Source organism: Colobus angolensis, unplaced genomic scaffold (assembly GCF_000951035.1).
Source record: "Colobus angolensis palliatus isolate OR3802 unplaced genomic scaffold, Cang.pa_1.0 Scaffold124, whole genome shotgun sequence".
Taxonomy (NCBI): domain Eukaryota; kingdom Metazoa; phylum Chordata; class Mammalia; order Primates; family Cercopithecidae; genus Colobus; species Colobus angolensis.
This window is the reverse complement of record NW_012113586.1, coordinates 739,587-762,680: the sequence shown is the minus strand read 5'-3', so window position 1 is coordinate 762,680 and position 23,094 is coordinate 739,587. Positions and strand designations below refer to the sequence as shown.

Here is a 23,094-nt window from a genome sequence, read left to right as displayed (position 1 = left end):
TCTAAACTATTATATGAAGTTTAGAAACAAAAAGGCTTGAATGTCATATTAATGACAGACAGAAATCAAGGATTTGTGTTGCCTGTTGTACATTTACTGGGTGCCAGATGTAAACAGAATTGACTCTTCCCCTCCCTGCTCCTTTTCTCTTGCAGCATGTGGATTACCATACCCTCCCTCTTCCCCCTCCGGTCCACTTTTCCCGGCTAAATATCAAAGCCCTCAAAATAATCTTGGGAGAAAGGCACAAACTACAGACTGTTTCTTCGTTTCCATGTTCTTGTAATCTGGACATGTCCTTAACCTTGGCAAAATAATCTTCCAAATTGATTGAGAACTGTCTCAGATACTTTTTGGTTTACATATTATTAGGCCTTCTTTGCACTTGTTACCATGCCTAAACCATATAACATATGGAATTCCAATAAAAGGTTCATGGGATCCTAGGAGGCCCATAAGCAGGTTTTAGGAGGTATATGTATCCTCAAAACTGAGTGCACAGCTTAGAAGTGAGAAGGTTTGTAGCTTTCATTAGATTCTTGTTGGTAACCATAGCAGGTTTGGAGGCACAGTGGTTGAAGGGAAGAACTTCAACTTGAGATATCAGAGGAAAGCTCTCTGATTATGAGACTTCCAAGGCAACAGCTCAGGTTTCATCCTCAGATCAATAAATTTAAGAATGTGATCCTATCAGAGCCCTTCGTGTTGAGCAGAGTTTCAGACTAACTCACATGAGATTTGTATACAAACCAAAAAAGCCACCATGTTCAGTGGTGTGAGGGTGGAGCTTGCTCATCTGGTGACCATGCTACCAGTTCCCCTCTCCGATACTGGCTGGCCGGGGTGTCTGAGCAGCATTTCCCTGCAGACAGGGAGCCCTTAAACCATCTTGTAGCTCTGCCTGTTTTCTCCTTTTGCCACAAGACTTGAAGACAACGGGAACTGGTGGGAAACAGATCACCCAGCAGCTCTTTACTGGCATCAGAATATCTGGTGCCACTCAGAAGCATGGCAAAGATAGGGAGTTGTACAAATACAACTTTGTATTTTGTATTTGTATTTGTACAAATACAAAAAATATTTTGTATTTGTACAAAAATAACCACTCAGAAGTGTGGCAAAGAAAGGGAGTTGTAGAATCAGAAGGCATGTTTTTGTACAGACTGTGATAACATCTGATGAATTCCCTCTGTACCAATCAAAGTACAACTCACTAATGACCACAGGACCCCTGTCTGCCACACGCATGATCTTCCTCTCTCCCTCAGAACAGTTCTCAGTAAAAGCCAAGACTTTCCTTGGCTCGTTTTTGTTGAATATGCTAACTAGCCCTTTCTATTAGTATATTCTTTCCACAGAAAAATTATAATTCATTATGTTACAGGATTTTTTTTTTTTTAATGTTCAATTATATTTTGATGAAACAGTCTCTTTTGATCTGGTGTCTCCTCAATCCCTTTTCCTGCATCTGCCTTCTTTCAGGATAGGTGACTTTCTTGGATGGTTAACTTCCTTCACGATTCATTGATTCTTAGTTTTCACTATCAAAGAGTTGCCTTTTCAAGTTATAGGTGTGCCTTATCCTGTCGCTTCATGTGCCCCACAAGGGAATCACCTCCCTGCTCACCATCATCATCACTGTCATTGTGATAACGAAAACACGAAAACACTGTGAAATGTAGCTTCTGTGTTAATGTAGAGTGCTCTTTAAAAACTTAGTATTAGTCCCCTCCTTATAACTAACGCATCAATTGTTTCTTGTCTACTCAGAATTAAATCTAAACTTCTTACCCATGGTGGAGTAGTCACTGTTGGTGTTCCTAGCTTGTCCTCCAATCCCCATTTCCTTTCTTTCAGCTCAGCACCCTGAATTTTCCTCTGGGGACCCACTTTTCTTACAATTTTAGTGTATACTTCAGATAGAATGAATTCTTTCCTCAGATCTGAAATGGTTGCTTTATTCAGGACTGACAAATCGCATATCCATCCTCCTGGGCACTGTGACTAATCCAAGGACAGATATGTGGCCCAGGGGAGTCTGATGAGGATAAGGTCTGGACACTTTGTGGCAATTATTAGAAAACCAGTGCAATCTTTTAGGATTGCTAAACTGCTAGACTATATGGCTGAATTTTATGTTCATTACTAACTTGTGACATTCTTGCTACATTTTGCCTTTCTGGAAATGAAGCAAGCCAGAGGAAAACAGACAGGTGAGGGAGACGTAGATTGCCAATGATACTATCTGGGCATGTTTTTGTCCACACTTGATCTTTTTGGACACCTGAGCCAGTACATTCCCTTTTTTTCCTTGAACCAGTTTACATTGGGTTTCTGATACTAGCATCTCCCAAAGTCCAGACTATTCCCATGGCCTCAATGGTGTGGCCCCTGCTGATGTCTCCCACCTCGTCTTCTGCCACGTTCCCCCATGTTCTCTATATCGTTGCTGTTCTGACTTCTGTCAGTTCCTAGAAAAATCCATGTACTTTCTTACCCAAGGGACTTTGTTTTTATTGTTCTCTTTCCTCTAAATGGCCTTCACTGGCTGTCTTCACCTTCAGATCTCTGCCTAAGTGTTACCTTCTCCGAGGCTTTTGTGACACAGACTACACACATAGCACATACATGCTCACACACTAGACTGCAAGTTCCCTCTGGCCAGGGGCTACATGTGACTTGTTCACCATTGTTATTCCAGTGCCTGGCACATAGTAAGTACTACAGAAATATTTGGGCAGCTTTCTTGAATGTGCCACACTTGTTCTGCTTTTCCTTCTGCTTAGAATTCTTTTTCTTTAATTCTTTGCATAGCCAGTTTCTTCTTATTTCAGTCTCAACCCAAGCTCCACCTTTTCAGGAAGGCCTTTCCTGATCATTAAGTCTATGATTCCTCTCCCCAATCCTGTCTCTCACATCATCTGGTTTTACATTATTCATTATATATGCCCTGAGATTATCCAGTTCAATTTTTTTGTTTATTTATTTATTTTCCATCCTCAAACACAATGTAAGCTCCATGACAGCAGAGACGGTCTTAATCAAAGCTTCATTTCCAACCCCCTCAGCAGTGCCTGATACATTACGGTTTCAATAACTATACACTAATTGAGTGAATGAGAGAAGGAAAGTCAAGCACTAGAGATTACACTCACTTGCATGCTTTGCCTTGTTTAATCCCTACAAAAGCCTTATGAAGTAAGCACTATCTTACTATTCATTCCATATTACAGAGGAGAAAACTAAGTTTTAGAGGGGCAATGTAATTTGCCCAAAATCACATTGTTCATAACTTGAGAAGCTGTAATTCAAATCAAGATATGCCTGCTTTGTGAATGACAGTTCATTTTCTACATCTTAAAATATCTGTTTTATTTCTCATGATTTGAGTTTGGATATCATAGCTGGTCTCCAAGTAGAAGAACAGAGTTCCTACTCTTCTTCCTTTAACCCCATTAACTTTATCCTCAGAGTTACAGGCAGAGCAGCTGGACAGCTTACAACCTTAGGTAGGGGTAGGTCCTGCCTTGACAGATTCACGACAAACAAGGAAGCAGGAGCGTGTACATTATCTTAGGCTTCCAGCTTCGAAAGAGAGAGCCAAAAGGGGCTGGCCCGGGCACACACAAGGAACTTTTCCCCAAACTTCACTAATCAGAATGGTTTTCTCTTTAGTTTTCTCTTCACTCATCAGAATGGGGTTGGGGCCAGAGGAAGGGAGAGAAGGAGGGGTCTGAGGAGAAGGGCAAAACTGTTTTCCTAATACTTCCAAGTGGGCCAAAGTTCCTGTTTTATGGATGGATGCAATAACACAGGGAGAGGGAGAAATTTCCCCAACTCCAACCCTCAATTAGCAAAGAAAAACCCTCAGTTTGCAATTGATGTTGGAGATTCTGGGATGTGGCAGTGAGGGATATATCTGTATTGGCAATATCAGGTCTCAGCCTGGCCAGCAACACAATTAATGATATCGCCTCTAAAAATCACTCAGTACCTCTGTACTAACTTTGGAGTCAAGTTTAAACTCCTCCTCAGGGCAAGACCCTTCGTAAGCAACCCCTAGCCCCTCTGCAGTCTCACCTCCTGGTGTCCCACTGGCATCCCCCAACAGCCATGGTAGAGAAGACGTGAACATGTTGCAACTCCTCACAACTCTAAGCCTTTGGAAATGTCATTTCTCCTCCCCCTGGCTAATTCATATTCAGCTCTCAAGATTAGGCAGTTAACCATGAGCAGCTTCAAGGCAGGTTATGTTTTACCTATCTCTGTATCCTTGAGCCTCTCAAAGTAGCTGCCTTGAATGAGTTTCAAAAGGTTAGCTGAAAGGCAACCTTGCTTGGAAATCTTCCTGGCACCTCAGGAGGTGGTTCTCCTCCTTGCTCCCAAAGCACTCCAGCACACCTGTATTTATAATTCTTAAACTATACCTTTTTAATTTTATTATTATTATTTTTTAGAGACAGGTCTCACTCTGTTGCCCAGGTTGGAGAGCAGTGGCACAATCATGGCTCACTGCAGCCTCGAACTCCTGGGTTCAAGCAATCCTCCTGCCTCAGCCTCCCAAGTAGATAGGACTATAGCAGTGTGCCACCATGCCGGGGTACTCTTCTTAAAATGTTTTTCTTTTTTCTTTTTGAGGAAAGAGTTTGTGTCTTATGTGTCACAGGGCCTAGCACATAGAAGACACTGGATAAATTAATTTTTGAATCAAACCTCTTCTGAGCCTTTGTGATGTGGAAGGCATGGTGCTAGGTACTACTGGGGGTATACAAAGTCGTGTCTCTGATCTTAAGGAAATGAGAGTCCATGGGGAACAAGACATGAAAAGTTCATAAATATATTCCTTAAGGCACTGTGAGATAACTCGAAGTTAATTCTACAGAAATTTAAAAGAAGAGAACATGTCTGACTTATGTAACAATTATCACACACCCTCCTTTTCACTTGGAAATGGACTCTTTTCTGTTAATTATTTTCTTAATGTTTTAGAAGTGTCTTTTATTGTGTGTCTCAGATCTGTTTTAAAAGTAGGTGGGTCGTAAATAATAAATAAAACAGATGATCAGGCTTAAGAGGCCCTCTGGGTTGTGCATGCATTCAGACAGTATCCAAGAAGTTTGACTTGGTGTGAAGGAGTGGGATTACATGTTAGAGATAGCAGGGTTTAGATTCTACATAGAAAGGAAGCAGGCAGTGAGCCCGGGGAGGAGTTGAAGGAAAGCGGTTACAAAAATGGATGCTTCCCAAGGCCCTCCATTAGGCCCCCTGGGATAGGTCTCCTGTCTGTCCTAGACCCCAGGGTACTGCTGGGCACTTCAAGGGAGGCAGATAATTTGAATACTCATGAGTCTTGGAATGTAGGAATAACAATTCATCTGAACAAGTAAACAAGATAGACAATTTTTTTCCCCATTGGGAACATTGGGTCTAAAAATCTGAGTTGTGCCTAGGAATTATCAGTATAGAATTTTCATTACTTTATAGAATTGATATCGCATAGTTATGTAGGAGAACTGGATAGCTCAGGATGACACGACACACAGTGGTTAGTTGGACTGGATATGTCCATAAAGCTGAATTCTAATTCAACTATGAGCATCTCTGATTCTGCTTCTAATTCTAGGTGACTTTAATCCCAAATTGAATTTTCTGACGTTTCTGTAAAATGGGACATGAGAGAGCACGTCGGTTATGGGGTTTAAACTAAAAGCAAAGTTTGCTTCTCCAGGGCAACGGAGAAGTGCCTCCTTGGTCAATTAAACCACACTGACATCCCGTTTTCCTTTTCTTCTTTTTCATAATTGGATAGGAAGTGGAGGGAAAGGAAATACATAACTTTAACAAAGTATGCCTAGTTTAAATGTACCGGGTCCCCGCTCTTTTTATAAACTCATAATTCTCATTGCCTCACTAATTTGAAATTAATCACAGCTCTGTGGTGTCTCAGAAAGCTTCCTATTGCTTTTCACTACCTAACTTTCCACGTCTGTGTGCTTGGTACTCTAGGATGTTAGGCCATCAGAGGAAAGAGGTTATATCTTTTTGATAGTCGAATTCCCTTCAACGTCTAGCACAGTGCCTTACACATTTACCCACCCAGAAAAAAAAGAAAAATGCTTCTTAACGAATTAATAAATGAATCCTTAGGAGGAAAAGTGAAAATGAAGGTTTTCTCTCACGATGAGAAGTTGTATTTCTCCGTTCATTTCAGATATGCATCAGCTAGTCAGCGTAAATTGTGCTTTTTATACGCTCACCAGGTGTAGGTAAGAGCTTTGGCTGAGATGGAGAAATGCATCGCGGGAGGATAATAAAGCGGGAGGGGATTTGGCAAGCTCACAGCCGCGAGGAGGAGGCGGAGTTGCGGAGAGTTTGAGTGTTTCCGTCCAATCAAAAGGAGACTGTAGGAGGAGGAGGGGGAGATGACGGTGAGCGGGAGCTCAAGAATACTGCCCAGTTACTCTAGCTCGCCAGGCCGAACCGCAACTTCTTGACTTAGGTACTTCTCACAGCGGCAGATTCCGAGGCCAACTACAGCAATGGCTTTTGCAAATCTGCGGAAAGTGCTCATCAGTGACAGCCTGGACCCTTGCTGCCGGAAAATCTTGCAAGATGGAGGGCTGCAGGTGGTGGAAAAGCAGAACCTTAGCAAAGAGGAGCTGATAGCCGAGCTGCAGGTAAGGCGAGCGAGAGAAAATTGAGGTCTCCAGGGCAACCTCCACGGGAAGAGGCTGACTGCGCCCTGGCCATGGCGCCCCCCTCACGTGCCCTTGTGTCAGTTAGTTCCGGGGCCTCCTGAGATTAGGGGGTAGCGGGGAGCGGCGGCGGGGGGAGGCAGAAAGAGGGAAGAACAAAAGGCGGCGAGAAGCAAACTTTGCTTTTAGTTTGCAACCGTGTCTTTCACGTTGGCATGCCCCCGCTAGCATTGCGAAGTGCAGGCTGCTCCAACTGGTCCTGCAGGCTGCTCGCGGATGCCAGCGCGGCGCCCCAGTGCCTTCGCGCGCAGTTGTTCTGGCAGCCTCGGGCCGCCTCTTCCCCCCACCCCTCCAACCGCCTCCTCGCGGGGGGATCGGGAGGGGGGGCCAAAGTGGCTTCCTTGCGGAGAACCCAGGGACTGGCGATTCTTCCCAGCCAAGTTCTGGGCGACCCCGCCGATTCCAGCCTTCCTTGGCGGTGGGGGAGTCGGGGGACGGGGGGACGCTGGCAGAGTCCCAGCCAGTCTCGTGGCTGCTGGGGCAGCTGCAGGGGAAGGCAGCCCTCGTAAAGCAGCAAACACGTACCCGCCCCTCGTCTGATGCAAGACTGCTCCGTACTTTCGCCGCCCCTCTGCCTCCTGGGAGCCTTCGGAGGAAAGGGAGACGGGCGGGGAGCGCTGGGGTCCAGATTTAGCCTCCTCCCCACCTTTGGTTTATCGCTGGTTGGAAGTGACCAGACTCGACTAGAATCCGATCCCAAACGCTCCCAGATGATTTATAGTCTTAGCAAATTTTTATCTCCGTTTGTTGTGATATATAATTAATCTACTTCAAATCTTTATCTACCGTGTTTGAAAAGGCCTGCTGGGCTTGTTGGCCTTGTTCAGGATATTTATTTTGTGAACTCTTCACTCCAGTGCCTGCACTTTCGACCTCTGTAGTCGACCCAGCTGCCCAGTCTCTACCTCACCTCATCCAGTATATTCTCCCCCACCCTCCAAATCGCACAGCCGCCTTCTACCAGCCTCAGCTCTGTCCACCACCTTCAGCCATCTCCTCCTCCGAGGACCCCTTAGACTGCAGAGGCTGCTGCTTTTGCTTTAGCTGTGCCACAACCACGTGGTCCTGGAAACTGCCTGGCTCTCTTTGCCTTTGTATCTGCTGGCATGGATGCTGTCACCACGGCATGGCACTATATCCAAGTATCCAGTCCTGCCCTGTACTCAGAAGAGTTTGGTCCCTGCCTTCAAGAAGTTTGTAGCCTGGTTAGGGAGCATGGTTAACACGCAGGAGACAGTTGAGCAGATGACACAGAGCATAGCCTGGAATTAGACCATCCAGCTCCCTAACCTCTGCCTGCTCCCCTGCTGGAAAAGAGAGAGAAGGGGCGGATCATCATGCACCGAATTGGTGGGCAAGAGCTCAGCACCTGAGTAGGCAGGCTCCTCACATCTGTCACCTCATTTCTTGTGTGAAATGGTGAACTACCATTCCACACAAGAAATGTTGTGAACAGTTCCCCAAGTGGCTCTGGGGAACTACCAGGAAAGATAGTGGGGTGTCCTCCAGAACAGCCTCTGACTCTCACCTCCACCAGAGCTCCAAGTTGGGGAGAGGGTGGCAATCAAGGGCTTTCACCTCTCTAAAGGAAATTAGAAACTTGATACCCCAATGAGGGGGTGGGGATAGGGAGGGAGGAGGGCAGAACTGAGAGAAATGGGAGGCCTCTTCCATAATGAGGGGTTGTTCCATGAAGTCAGGAAGCAGCTGGGTGGATGCTGGGAATCTGGTGCTGAAACTTGGAGAACATTTTAAAGGCACTGAAAACTCTTGGCAGGAGAGGAGGGGTGTTTGTTGGCGAACTTGACTGCTGGGCATTGTTGGACTGTTTGGTGGGAGGGCTCAGCTTTGGTGTCTGTCTTTGTAACACATTTGGTTCAGAATGCCAATTAGTCTCCTTGGTCAGCCCACTGAAGGGCCCTCATTTCTACACTATGCCTTTTTATTCTGCATGAAGAGGTGTCTGGCATAGTGTCTCCTGCCCTCCCCCACTGAAATCTCTTTAATGCTGAAGGAAGCTTTGGCACCATTGCTAGAACCCGGCCTGGCGTTGGTTCCCACTGCCTTGTATTCTGGGCAGGCAGTCTCCTCTCACTCACCCCCTGGTCAGGAAGTATAATCATTCCTCCTTGCCCTTTCAGTGGTGCTTTTCAGACTTGAAGCAAGTCATAGTTCAGTTTAATGGGTCATGACTAGCATTTTAAAAAACAAAGTAGGAAATGTGAGACAGCAATGCAGATAGTAAGGCCATAAGTATTGTTTCATGAATTTTGTTTCAATTATGTGTGTAATTGTATGTGTGTGGTATGTGAGTATGAAATTACAACTTAAAAATGTGTTTCTTGGCCAGGCGTGGTGGCCCACGCCTGTAATCCCAATGCTTTGTGGAGGCCAAAGGAGGCAGGTCATTTGAACCGAGGAGGTTGAGATCAGACAGGGTAACATAGCAAAACCCTGTCTCTACACAAATACAAACATTAGCTAAACGTCGTGCCACAAGCCTGTAGTCTCAGCTACTGGGGAGCAGGGTGGAGGGCTGAGGTCCTGGTTGCTGTCACTCTTCCCAACCTGGTGCTTTGGTGGCAGGATCGCTTGAGCATAGGAGGTTGAGGCTACAGTGAGCCGTGATCTCGCCATGCACTCCATCCTGGGCAACAGAACTAGACCCTGTCCTGTCCCTCCACCAAAAAAGATGTGTGTCTTACAATGAGTCTCAGTGAAAAAAGTTTGGAAAACGTTGGCTTAAAATAATAAAGCATCTTGTTTGGAACTCACGTCTTAAATATGCCTAATATGCAGGAAAATATTTAAATAATATTACCATGTATAAGTAGCTTTTAAACTTTGACTGTGGCCCACAATAAGAAATTTGTTTTATGTTATAACTTAAACACTCATACATATGTGTACACACAGACACACACAAATTTTCTGAAATACTTACTCTTTTTACATATGATGCATTCTGGTATTTTCTTCTGTTTCATTAAGTAGCATTGCTGGTCAGGACCACTAAACTAAACACTGGTAATGGTATTTTATTTACTGAAGCACATCGATATCTTCATATCAGAACTTTAAGAAAGATTAAGGCCGGGCGTGGTGGCTCACGCCTGTAATCCCAGCACTTTGGGAGGCTGAGGCGGGCGGATCACAAGGTCAGGAGATGGAGACCACGGTGAAACCCTGTCTCTACTAAAAATACAAAAAAAATTAGCCGGGCGCGGTGGCGGGCGCCTGTAGTCCCAGCTACTTGGGAGGCTGAGGCAGGAGAATGGCAGGAACCCGGGAGGCGGAGCTTGCAGTGAGCCGAGATCGCGCCACTGCACTCCAGCCAGGGGGACAGAGTGAGACTCCGTCTCAAAAAAAAAAAAAAAAAGAAAAAAAAGAAAGATTAAGAAGGGAATAAATCTTTCCATGCAAGATTTCTTTTCAAAGCCTCCTTAAAATAGCAAGTTCCCAGACTTTACACAGGATTTAGTTTGTAGAAGTTAAATAACCATCAAATTAATCAGGATCACACATCTTGTGCAGAGCAGGGTAGACCTGCCTCCCCTATAGCTGGGGAACATGACCTGGACAGTGTCATTGTCTTCTTCTGTGATTTAAGTCGGAGGCACGGCCGTGCTAGAATTACCTCCTAGGCCAAGCTTGTCCTCTTGGGAAAGGAAGCATGTGTGAACTTGAGGAATGGGAATGGGTTCCCACTGCTGAGTTAGCAGTTTGTCTGGAACAGCCATAAATCAAGCAGTTTTCTAGCTGAACAGCAGCTAAGGACAGGGGAGTGGGAGGACCTGTAGGAAGTATGGGAAGTGCCTGTTCCAGCCACAGCGCAGACACCGAAGCCACACGCAGAGGGCAGTGAACACCAGCATTTGGTGCTATGTAGAGACAGACTTGCTTCCTCACCCAGGGAACGACAAAAAGGAGGAAGGATCTCTGGGCGCTGGAGAAGTTTTAATCGCAAACTGCAGAGGATGTGAGCAGATGGATGCGTGCATTTGGTTAGGGCTGTAGTTTGCATAAGTAGAGGACAGAGCAGGCAGGTTGGGGTGAGTTGTGGCATGAGGAGGGAAGGGGCCTGGGTGCAGGGGGTTTGAGGGTTCAGCAGGAGGTAGGTTGGATTCAGGCTGTCTGTGAATATGTGCTGACTGAATGAGTGGATAGAGTGGGTAGTTGAGGTTGTAAGAGGTCTTGGGATCTCATTAATTCTGACTGGTGTGGGATATCTGGTTCTAATGTGGGACCAGGGTCTCCTGAGTGACAGTTTCTGCCCTTGGGACAGGTGAGACCTGATGCTCATCTGTAAGAGTCTGACTGGGGACTCTTAGATTCCCTGGCACCAAAGAAAGCTGGTTTGAGGGAAAAGTCCAGAGACTACAGCGTAAATCTTCACAAGGGAGATCCATCCAGAGAGGCCGTGCTCATGAAAGGAAAAATAGTGCTGTTTCTGTGCTTGTTCAGGGGCTACAAGAGCGGGTGGACTTTGAGGAGTCTGCATGCTCTCCAGCTAGTGTTGTCAGTGGGGAGTAGGTTTGCAAGGTTTGAGGAGCATTGTGGCAGCTTTGGAGAGAGCATTGAAGAAGGCTGGACCCTTAAGGCCCAACAGAATGATTGGGTAGAGCCTCTGGAGCAGGACTGGGCCTGAGATGTGGGCTCTGGAACTTGATGCTAAAGAGACAAGATGACAAGATAGATGACTCTGGGTGGTCCCTTCTCCTCTTGCTCCATGCCTGCTTCTTGTTGGTTGAACTTTGACTTTTGGTCCTGGCTGACCACTTGAAAGGAGGTTGTGTTTCCTCAGTGTGTTACCAATTATCTAATGTGTCATTGCTGGCTGCAAAGAAATGCCCATTAAAAATGTGCGTACCCACTCACTGTCCAGTTGCCCTCCAAAAAGGCCGTGCAGTGTACACTCCTGTTTCCCTCCATGCTCACCAATGTTGAATATTATTCATTTTCTTTTTGCCAAAATGATGCCCGAAAATATCACATTTAAAAATTTATATTGCCTTGATATCTAGTGTTGAAGAGTCTGTAAACTAGTGAGACTAGTGACCACTTTGTAGTTCTTCTGTGCATTGCCTATTTATAGATTTACCTATTTTTTATTGTGTTCTTTATCCTTTAAAAAAGTTGATTTGTGGCGCATGCCTATAATCCCAACTACCCGGGAGGCTGAAGCAGGAGAATCACTTGAACCTGGGAGGCAGAGGTTGCAGTGAGCCGAGATCGTGCCATTGCACTCCAGCCCAGGCAATAAGAGCGAAACTCTGTCTCAAAAAAAAAAAAAAAAAAAAAAAAAAAAAAAATTGATTTGTAGGAATTCCTTCACTTTTGGCAATGAATCCTTGTTCTGTTACATATGGTGAAAGGTGTTTTCTCCGCATATCACGACCACTACTTGCCTTTGTTTATGGGATCTTTTTCCACGCAGAAGTTTAAAATTTGAATGTAACTGAATTCGTAAATATTTTCTTCCAGTGTTTCTGGGATTTGTGCCTTGTTTATGAAAGTTTTTCCCAATCCCAGTCATAAAAATATCCCGACATTTTCTTCTAATGCTTGTATTTTTAAAAATTCTTTAATTCATCTGGATTTTTAAACATCTGAAGTGAGGTAGCCGTCTATTATTTTTCTTCCTGAATTTTCATAACACTGTTTCTTGTTTAGTTCTTCCTTTCCCCATCACTTTGAGTTCTACTTTTTATTTTCTAAATTCTCACATATTTTGTCTAGTGTCTATTTAGTTCTGTTGACTGGTTTGTCAATTTCTGAACATGTTTTTCCTGCTTTTTTTCAACTTCTTTTAATAAGATTTTTGAAAATCCTTGAGCACTCTTGGAAATAGAGCTTATGCCTCCTTATCGCAGTCAAAGGAAGGGATTTCTGATGGGCGATATTCAGGCATGTGAAGTGTTAAAGTTATTTGGGAAGGAGGGTGAAGGTGTGAGGATGGGGGACTGATGAGGGTGGTTTCTATGGGCCTCTCGTCACTGAATTCATTTATTCAATAGAAGTGTATAAAACACTTCATTGTGAAGTACCAACTGTGAGCTTGCCTACAGGCCACAGGCAACTTGCTCTTCTCGACACAGGCATTTGTGCCTATTTCTATCATCCTTCAGTAGGCAGGCTGGCTGGGAGGAGCAGGTCACCAGAAGATCCAGGGACCTTTGTTAGGGAGCTTCTGCCATCTTGGAGAAGCCACATGATTTCTGGCAGTGTCTCTCCTGGTTTAGGTGTCTAAATGCTGTTTTTGGAAGGTAGTTGAAACTTGGACTTTGGTGTTCAACAGATTTGGACTTGATTCCAGCTTCTGCCATATGCTAGCCAAATGACTTCAGCCAGTTCTCTAAATTCTTTGTCAGTTTGCTTGTCTGTACTATAGGGATAATTGCAATGTCTGTCCGAGGATTGTTGTGAAGCACAGTAAAGCTGGACGTAAAGTACTTGCTCAAAAACTGGTAGCTATTGTTCCTAGTAAATCTCTCCAACGGATTTTACGGTTTGGTTTTTGCACCTAACTGGCCATTGCCTTGGCTCTGGCCTTATCTTCTTGACATCTTGGCAGGTCCACCCACTCTTCTTCAGTTACAGACTCAGAGTTAGCCAGTGGCAATGACTTTCCAGTTCTTGGCTGGTTTTTGATCTGTAAGAGTGACCTTGGGCAAGTTACCTCTCAAAGCCTCTGTTTCTTCATCTGGAAAGTGGGATAATTATACCCCTTCTCCTTGGAGTTGTGGAGAGAATAATGTAAAGCAACTACTGGTGTAATGCCTGGTACCCAGCAGGGGCTCGATGGTTTATGTGCTGGTGAGGCTGGTACTATGGATATATGGTATAGAGTAGATAAAGTTTTTTTTTTTTTTTTTTGAGACAGAGTCTCGCTCTGTCACCCAGGCTGGAGTGCAGTGGCCAGATCTCAGCTCACTGCAAGCTCCGCCTCCTGGGTTCACGCCATTCTCCTGCCTCAGCCTCCTGAGTAGCTGGGACTACAGGCGCCTGCTACCTCGCCCGGCTAGTTTTTTGTATTTTTAGTAGAGACGGGGTTTCACCGGGTTAGCCAGGATGGTCTCGATCTCCTGACCTCGTGATCCGCCCGTCTCGGCCTCCCAAAGTGCTGGGATTACAGGCTTGAGCCACCGCGCCCGGCCAGAGTAGATAAAGTTTTAATACAAAATCCCTGCATTAGGCATAGAAGATATAACTAAGGAGACCAAACTGCAGGTCTAAGAGAGGACAACTAGATATGAAACATATATTGGTGATCACAACAAAAATGGTGGGGTGTAGGGGCAGTGACAGTTCAGGGTTGTTGGCAAATGTTTCCTGAAAGATAACTTTATTGCGCCTTAAAAAGTCAGTAAAGTGCGTCCAGGCAGGGAAATCTTTTTCTTTGGAGCCTGTGTGGTGGACCTGAATGTGAAAAAGATGTCAGTATCCTGTTTTCTGCCTGGCTTGGCTGATAGACTGCTATCAGGGGAAATCAGAGTACCTCCAGGTGCTCACCTGGTGTTGGCCTCAGTATTGGGGCAGTCAGCACTGAGGTGGCTTCTGTTTGGTTCCTCTAAGCCCTGGGTGCCCATGTGACTTGTATAAACCTAGGTCATAGTTAGTTTAGCATAATGCCAGATACATACATAGCAGGCATCCAATAAAATGAAGAAAGAGAAGTACCAGGGAGGGGAAGGGGAAGTAGGCAGGCTTAACTCTGTTGGCCTTCAGTTTTTCTTCTGTAAAATGGGGTTGGACCAGATGCTGGGGAACATTTCTTCGAATCTCCCACTCTGAGGTTCTACTTCAGAACCTCAGACATAAAAGGGCTTGGAGTGTCTTCCAGGTAGCCTGCATGTTTCTCTCTGCTGGTAGGCACAGCCCCCAAGCAGTGAGGATACGTGATGCATAAACACCTCCAGAGGAATCGTTCTACTATTGCCCTTGAACAATTATTCCAGTATTTAGAAGCTCTTAAGGCTTAAATATTCTATGCAGCAGCCTAAGCATCATTCCTCTTCTCTTCTCAGTGGAGGTAAAATTACCCACGGCTCTCCTTACATTTACTGTGTCCATATTTGCTCCTGTGCTCTAGGCTTCTGCACGACAAACACAATGTGGGCCCTTACCCTAGGAGCCAACTTCTCATGGCCTTTCCCTGTCTCCAGAATCCATGCAGTGGGAATGAAGGGAAAAGAAGGTTTTCATGGGATCCAGCTGAGAGCTCTATGGGGAAAATGGATCTGAGGAGCCATTTCTTTTATTTTACAGATAGAGAGTAGGGGTATAGAAGGAGGTGAATTACCACACTGAGCCACCCATTGTTGGCAGACTTAGGATTAGAACTCTGTTTTCCTGATTCCTAGCTTGGTGCTTTTGCAAGTACACTTGCTGCTTTCTTACTGGCCTGGGGTCTGCCACTTTGGGACAGAGTGTGGACTTGCTCACCTGCTCCATTTCTTAGAGATTCTCATTCTGTGTTTGAGCAAGAATATTCTTATTCTGGAAAGAACCACATATCACAGGATTCTGGGTGAACGTAAGGAAGATAGTCTTGGGGATCTAACTTCGCTCACGTATAGTGGCTGTGATGAATTCAGTGTCTTATTTTTCGCATATGTATATTTTTAGTCTAATATTGCCTGGGGTCTGAGCAAGCCTAGATGAATTTAATTGCTCTCCTTCTTCCCTTGCCCCTCTTCCTTTGGTCTCTTTTTTAGGAAATGTTTTTCTTTCAACATTTCATTTCATTCATTATTTACTCATTCAGCCAACCAACATTTATTGAGTGCCTTCCCTGTGTCAGAGACAGGGGCTTACAAGGTAGAATTTGATCCCACCTCTGCCCTTCAGTAGCTTAGTGTCTAATGGAAGCAGTGATGTTCATTAAGCATGGCCAGATACTGCGCTAGGTGCTGTACCTGTTCTCTCTTGCTTCCTCCTCACACACTTGAGGAGGCCGAAGCTGATTCATAGCTGAGAAGGCAGGGGCCTTGGATATGAACCCAGGCCTGACCAATGGCAGAACCTATCAGATGTGTGCACTGATGACATTGCCTTTCTTTCTTTGGGTATATCAAAATCAGTCAGCATATAGGAACTCCCATTTTGAGCAAGCAGTGTGTAGGAATGATAGGGTATACAAAGAGGAACAGGAAATGGCCCCTGACTTCCAGCATGTGTCTGATGGACATCCAGGCTACAGGCATCATGGTGCTGCCTAGAGAGATGAGCCAGGTGCCCAGAGCCCATGGGCCAACGCTGCCCTTTCCTGAGCATGCCAAACAAAGCACTTGGTGTGTTAGAGGCACAGTCTCCTCCACTGTTAGTAAAAATCAGCATGAGTCCTAGCCCACATTTCCCTAGTGAATATACCAAAGATGTCTGTGAGCTGGCAGTCATCAGTGACTTCCTAAGGTTCTGGGAATGCATCTCTTACTCAGGAGTAAGCAATGATGTGCCTGAGGCTTTAGGAGTTCTCACAGAATGACTTTCTGGACCCACATGTTTCTTCTGCTTCAGGACTGTGAAGGCCTTATTGTTCGCTCTGCCACCAAGGTGACCGCTGATATCATCAACGCAGCTGAGAAACTCCAGGTGGTGGGCAGGGCTGGCACAGGTGTGGACAATGTAGATCTGGAGGCTGCAACAAGGAAGGGCGTCTTGGTTATGAAGTAAGTCATGGAAGCTGCGGGGGGCGAGGGGGCGGTGGTGAGTGAGGAGACTGACCGCACCACGGGAGAAAAAACTCACTTGAGAGAAAGCTGAGTCCATTGGAAGGGCTTCCAGAAGGATGCCTGGTCTAGGGCCTGCATGGTCAACACACACAGCATAGTGATTCCAAGGTTTTTGGAAGGCAGCTATGCTCACCACTACATCACCAATACCATCAGGGGGTTCCAGAGTTTTTGAAATTGAGAGTCCCTGCATAATCTCAAAATGTTTCACGGACCCACTCCATGTGCAATACTTGCACCTCTGCGACCTGGTTCAGGAATCAGAAGGTCAGTGAATTCATCTGCATTTCCGGCTCCCACCCAGCCGCCTCTGCCTCTATTAATGCTGTTTGTGGCAGGTTTTTGTCAGCTCTACTCTACTGTGCTTGTACAGAGGCACAACCTTTGCTAGTAGACTAGTGACTAGAATCCTTGCCCTCCCCACTTCCCTGCCACCTTCTGGAGCTAAGACACTAGTTTCTCTTTCAGTGCTCTAGGGCAAGAGGAGAAGGGTCCCCTTTAAAGCTGTTTCAGCAAAAGCACAGGGGCAGAGGTCATCAGCATGCCAGTACTGTACCTGTTCTGTCACTTAAATGGTATGGCAAGGCCATCCGCAGGCTTCTTTGTCCTTAAGACTTTTCTCTTCTCCTGTGGACCTCATTGTCCTTAAGACCTTTCCCCTCCCCTGCGCTGCACTTCCACCTGTAGGGTAGAGGTTAATTGGTCACCTGACTGAGGTCAATATTCAACAGTAGAAATGTTAAACGGTAACCCATCCCACATTCTTGCCTTGGACCCAGAGGCAGCCAGGCCCCAGCCTCTGCACCTCTACTTGTTCCCCCATACAGCCTGTCTGCTGTGGGAGGATGAGAAGCCAGGTGGTTTTGCAGACAGACGACTCTGAGAGTCCCTTTATCTTATACAGGATCTCTTGACTTTTTCTTCTTGTAACCTTATTAACCTTCATTCCAGAGATGAAAAAGACAGGCTCAGTAGGGGAATAATCAGGGTGAACACGTATATGAAATTCTTTCAAAAACCTAAAAAGCCTTTGAGAAAAGAAAAATAGTTTCGTGGGTTGCCACCTCTATTCTTTTTTCTCTAAAATGGGCAGAGTTTGCATTGCCCTGTGACTTAGGGTGTGAGGGGGCTTTCTCAGTTCAGAACTTGAGAGATAGAAAGAGTAGACAGACAGGCGGAGATTACTAATAAAAGCTAGGTTGGGGCTGGGTGTGGGTGCTCACACCTGTAATCCCAGCACTTTGGAAAGCTAAGGTGGGAGGATCACTTGGGCCCAGAAGTTCGAAACCCAGCCTGGGCAACAAAGTGAGACCCGCTCCCATCTCTACAAAAATACAAAAAAAAAAAAAAAATTGCTAGGTATGTTGGCACCAGCCTATAGTCTCAGCTACTAAGAAGGCTGAGCTGGAAGGATCGCTTGAGCCCTGGGAAGTCAAGACTGCAGTGAGCTGTGATCATGCCAGTGCCCTCCAGCCTGGGTGACAGAGCAAGGCCCTGTCAAAAAAAAAGCCAGGTAACTTGATGAAGATGTGCAGGCAATGGGCTGAGCCCTGAATTTGAGAGACTCGGCCTTGGTAAGATCAGTAGTAGGAGCAGCAGGGAATTTGTGCTTTCTGGAGGCAGGTAAATCCTGAAATAGGAGAAAGAAAAGAGCTGAACCGCACGCAAATCTGATCATGTAAGACGCTTCTCTAACTTGGGAGAAGTGAGTGTTTGGGTAGAGAGAAGCCAGATATGTTTCTCTAATGGAGGTCCCTCTGCAGGGAAACATGAAGCCAGGGGAAGGGGGTTTCTTTCCAGCCCTTGGCTTAGGGCAAGAGTACATCAGAGAGCTCTGGACAGTGGACAGTGGACAGTGGCGTGGTCAGCTCATGGAGCAGGAGAGAACGAGCACAGCCCGTACTCAAGGCTTTCTCTTGGGGCAGGAGTGGGAATACTGGGTCTGTGCCCATTGATGTCCTGCTTTTTTTTATTTTTAGCACCCCCAATGGGAACAGCCTCAGTGCCGCAGAACTCACTTGTGGGATGATCATGTGCCTGGCCAGGTAAGTCCCTGACTTCTCAGCAAAGCTAGTCTCTCTGATCTGCCAATTATTACCATTTGCCAAGCAAACAGACCCAGAAAAACTTAGAAACATTTCATCTCGGTGACGTGCGGACTGCTGAGAAGGTGACATGCAGACTGCAAAGAACCTTTAAGACTATCAGGTCCTCTATTCAACATTCATTACACAGGTTCCCCAGCACACAAAGGTGCACTTCTCTTTACTCATGTTCTATTCTCCGTGCAGCAGACACTCTGCCTTCTCTAGCCTCCAACTCTTCCAAATGTTCTCCATACCCTGCTGCCTGGAGATAACAAGGAAGGATGCTCCAGGCAGCAGGATATGGACAGCTTCTAGGTACCCTCTGCTTACTTTTCAAGATTAAACTTCAGTATTAATTTATCCAAGAAGCTCTCTGGCTTCCCCAGCTAGACTATGTCCCTCTCTGATTCCCCTGGCCCTCAGGGTTTATCTCTGCAACTGCCCTTACAAATCTGTATTGTAATAGACTGGAGTAAGAACCTGCTTCAGGGTCCCTGTGTGTTCCTGTGGGTTCATAACGCAATGGAACTCAAATGGGCAAGACTCTTGCTCTTCTAGCAGGAGTCCCAAGCCTCTTGAGTGGATGGGGCAGCCTAGAAGTCAAATGGATATGGCACAGAATGTGCTTGAGTCTCAGTGTGTCAGTTAGTAATTTGGCAAAACTGATTGCATGGAGCACTTCTGTTGAACAGGCAATTCAAGCATTTATGTGGTCAAGGGGAAGAACAAGCCTCCCAATAAACAGGGGAGGAAGCTGTTCTAGGTCCCTTTGAAGCTCGATGGATTCCCTCCACCAGGGGACATAGGCATCAAGCACTCCTTGTTTCTCTCCCCGGTCCTGAAACTTTCTGGGACCAAGAAATTACTTTTCCCACGGCAAGACCTGCTTTCCCTCCTGCTGGAGGGGGACTGGGGGAGTTTACCTCTGCTCTAACTCCTCCCCACAGTTTCCATCTGAGCTATCTGGTATTCACTGATATTCACTGGTAGGTGAAGGGAGGCAGTGGGGTGAAAGGAGAAACAGGGATAGCTTACACAGCAGTAGGGTCTCAGCCTAGAAGGGGCTCCCAAGCTGGCAGCCTGGTTCTCCCAGAACACCTAGGCTGAGTGTCTCTGCCCCTGGAGAAGTATAGAAACCTGGTGCCCTGGCTTCACTTTAGCTGTTACCTTCAGTGATTGTTTTTTTTGTTTGTTTTTTGTTTTGTTTTTTTTTTTTTTTGAGTAAGGGAAAAGATCTCAGTGTGGCTTTCTAATTAATTACCTCACTTTTTTTCTGGAGTTGGAAGGAAAGGATTGGGAGCCAGCAATACTTTCCCTCCTTTTCCAGGACGAGCTTTGTTTAAAGGAATCGGTGAAGTGCTGTGGTTTAAAAGAAGCTCCCCATTGTCAGCGGCTTACCATGCCCTCACTCATCAAAGATGCATCAAAACTAGGAAATACGCACACCCTATTGGGAAGGAATACGTTCATTTCATCAGGCTGTTCCTAGCAGGGAGGACTGTAGGAGAGAGTGGATGCTATATGTAGACTGTACAGGGTTGGGCAATGTGGGTGGAGAGCAGGCGTGGCCGGGCCCCGTAGTAGGGACTTTGAGATGATGGCAGAGGCTCGTGAGGTGTAGAAGAACAGCACACAGAAAAGAAGGAAGGAGAGAATCAACAAATGTAGATTTCACCATTTTTGCCTGCTTTACCATCTCTTCCTCTAGTAAGTCAGGCCAGCAACCATTTTATTGTTGTGAGGCCCCTCGCCCACATTAGAGTCCTCTCCAGTCTGGCCTGATAAGGATTCCAAAGTTTTGAAACCTGGAGAGGCTCCATGATCAGCTGGGGGCAGCAGCCAGAGAAAGGGTTTAGGGATTTCTTGTGTTCTGTGGTGTCGCATTTATACATCTTAGATAGCACTGTGGAGTCTGCTGGGAAGAAAATAGGATGTGAGAGAGAGGAGAGAAGGGCCAGGTAGGGGCTCTATCTCACTAGGTCAAAGGCATTTTATCAGACAAGCTTTCCCAAGAAGTGAATGGTTCCTCAAGGCAAGTCCCTGTCCTTATTATCCACCTGGTGGGTCAGAGCAGTGAGGTGAATGCAGCTTGTCCCCCATGTGGCTTGGTACTGAAGTTCTTCTGAGTTTACCCATTAAGATGGTGCGCCTCTGTGATTGAGGAGGACAGACTCCACCTTCAGCCCTACCCTCAGATGGAGATCGATGTCCTGGTGATGTGTAGAGATGAGAGAATGTTTTTGTGTTAGAAGTTAGTGAAGTGAAAGCACAGAAGTAGCGTCTTGAGATTTCTCTTTACGCACGCTCTCTCACTCCGAGGTTTTTGGCAGCAGGTTAAAGGCCTACATTTAAGTATTCAGGAGGCTGGCCATGCTGGGGTTGACTTTGCTGGCTTTGAATCTGTTCAAGTGCCTCCAGTTGGGTGATCCGGGGTGAGTTGTTTAACGCCTAGTGCCTCCCTCCATGCAGCTGTGAATATTAGAGGAGTTAATGTGTGTCTAAACATTTATTTTAGGATGTCTAAAATAGAGAAAGTGCTCCTTAAACATTCTCATTTCTTCCTTTTTGGCCTCCAGACATGTGTTGATGACCCATGCCCACAGGACATATATCGCCCTTTCACCTCTAACGTTGCCCTAATTGTCACTTCCTCTGTCTCCTCCAGAAAACACAGACTTCCATCTGAACTAATAGGAGACGGGCTGTGAAGTGTGTGTGTGTGTGTGTGTGTGTTTTGGTGGTGGTGGGACAGGAAGGTGGGGTGTCTGTTTAAAAATGTTGGGACCACGCGTTCAGGACAGAATGGAAGTGTCTAAGCTTTGGCATCCACCCACCCACTCCAGACTAGTCTAAGACCCTCGGAGTTAAGAAACTCTCAAGGAAGCATAGGTCATTAGTTGTTCTCTTTATAATAATAGAAGACGTCTTAGGTTATGGTGCTGGATGAGATTGGAAGATGAAAATAATTCCTTGAGCTTCTGGAGTACTCGACGTCATCAGAGTTGCCCAGTACCCCACTCAGTTATCCCTACAGACCCTGGAGGATTGGCAATCGCTTAAAGTAAAACACTCATTCTGATTGATGCCTCAGTGGCTGAGGTGGAATCCGTACCTCCTTCCAGGCGCCTGACTGGTCACAGAAATCCCAGGCTTTCTAAGGCAGATCTTGCCAAGGGTTTCTCTCTTCTGTTTTCCGTTTACCCCACATCAGTGTTCCTGAACCTGAACCCCCAGACCCAGTTCTTGGGGGAGTGGCTGTTACGGGCAGTGACTGCACAAACCTGTTGCTGTGTCTCCTTCCTGGGCTGGCGGGAGTCCAGGTGGACCCTCTGAACCTGTGTCTATCCTTGCAGGCAGATTCCCCAGGCAACGGCTTCGATGAAGGATGGCAAATGGGAGCGGAAGAAGGTGAGCAGCGGCCTTGATTCGCCCCACCTGGGCTCAGGGCCCAGGGTCCACTCATGTTGCTGACTTCAGCTTCTTTCCTTTTGCCTGTTTGGTTGCAGTTCATGGGAACAGAGCTGAATGGAAAGACCCTGGGAATTCTTGGCCTGGGCAGGATTGGGAGAGAGGTGGCTATCCGGATGCAGTCCTTTGGGATGAAGGTAGGATGTTGCTGGAACCCTGTGATGTGGGACTTTCTGCAGCAATTTTGGAAAAGGCAGCATGTCTGGGCAGAAGTCAGAAGCTTTGTTCTAGGAGGGTCTGACCCTCTCTTGGAGCCCCCATCTAAATAAGCATTAAAGCCAAGGAGGGAGAGAACACTGGCCTGCTGATCTGGACTCAAAAGCTGGGAATACTTGGTGGGGGTCCTGTAGCTCTCTGGTGAATGAATAGCCCTGAGTCCCAGTGAACCAGATGTTGATGGCTGTTTTGAGACCTTGGTTCTTGTCTTCTTAGTTTAAAAGAATTTAAACAAGAGACGCGGTGCAGCATTGAGGAGTTTATTGCAAAGGAAAAAGAATATTTTGAAAGTTCAGTGCAGGGCAGACAGTACACCTTGAGAGAGAGAGAATTTAGGGTGGGCCGCTCATAAGAATGAGACAGTGTTGATTATTGCTGGAGAAACTCCCTTTATGGGAGTTTTACGTGATTATTCATAAGGAGGTGGGAAGAGCTGTTACTAGTAAGCATGTTTCGGGTGGTCCTCTGGGTGTACATGAGTAGTAGCTGTACATGCTTGTTCATTTGGCGCATGTCTTATCAGCATCTTAAATCTCCACCCAGGAGTGTGTTTTTTACTATTATAATGAGCAGGGGTCAGTTTGAGGACAGGAAAAATCAAAGTGCACAGGCTGTCTAGATGGGAAGTTCCCTACTGAAGACAGCTTTGCTTGAATGAGCTCACTGATAATATGAACACCAAGGCTTATTATCCTACAGTGTGGACTGTAGGATCACCAAGCTTGCTGCACTTCCTTGATTACCTATCCTACATCACAGGCAGGGTGCTTGTGTCCTGCCCGTTCTTTCTTTCCTTCCTGGTTTTGTTGTGTCTGCTTTCCTGTGATAATTTAG

The 23,094-nt window shown here is 46.0% G+C and overlaps 1 protein-coding gene across 1 annotated transcript in view; it reads left to right on the top strand.

Moving 5' to 3' along the window:
* Positions 1 to 6,050: 6,050 nt before the first annotated feature.
* Positions 6,051 to 23,094, top strand: part of PHGDH (phosphoglycerate dehydrogenase) — a 31,259-nt gene continuing 14,215 nt past the window's right edge. The window contains exons 1-5 of the mRNA XM_011933048.1: positions 6,051 to 6,677; positions 16,275 to 16,426; positions 18,469 to 18,534; positions 21,930 to 21,984; positions 22,083 to 22,181. Of these exons, the coding sequence (XP_011788438.1) occupies positions 6,540 to 6,677; positions 16,275 to 16,426; positions 18,469 to 18,534; positions 21,930 to 21,984; positions 22,083 to 22,181 (510 nt within the window). The 5' untranslated portion in view covers positions 6,051 to 6,539. The remainder of the gene's footprint in view (positions 6,678 to 16,274; positions 16,427 to 18,468; positions 18,535 to 21,929; positions 21,985 to 22,082; positions 22,182 to 23,094) is intronic.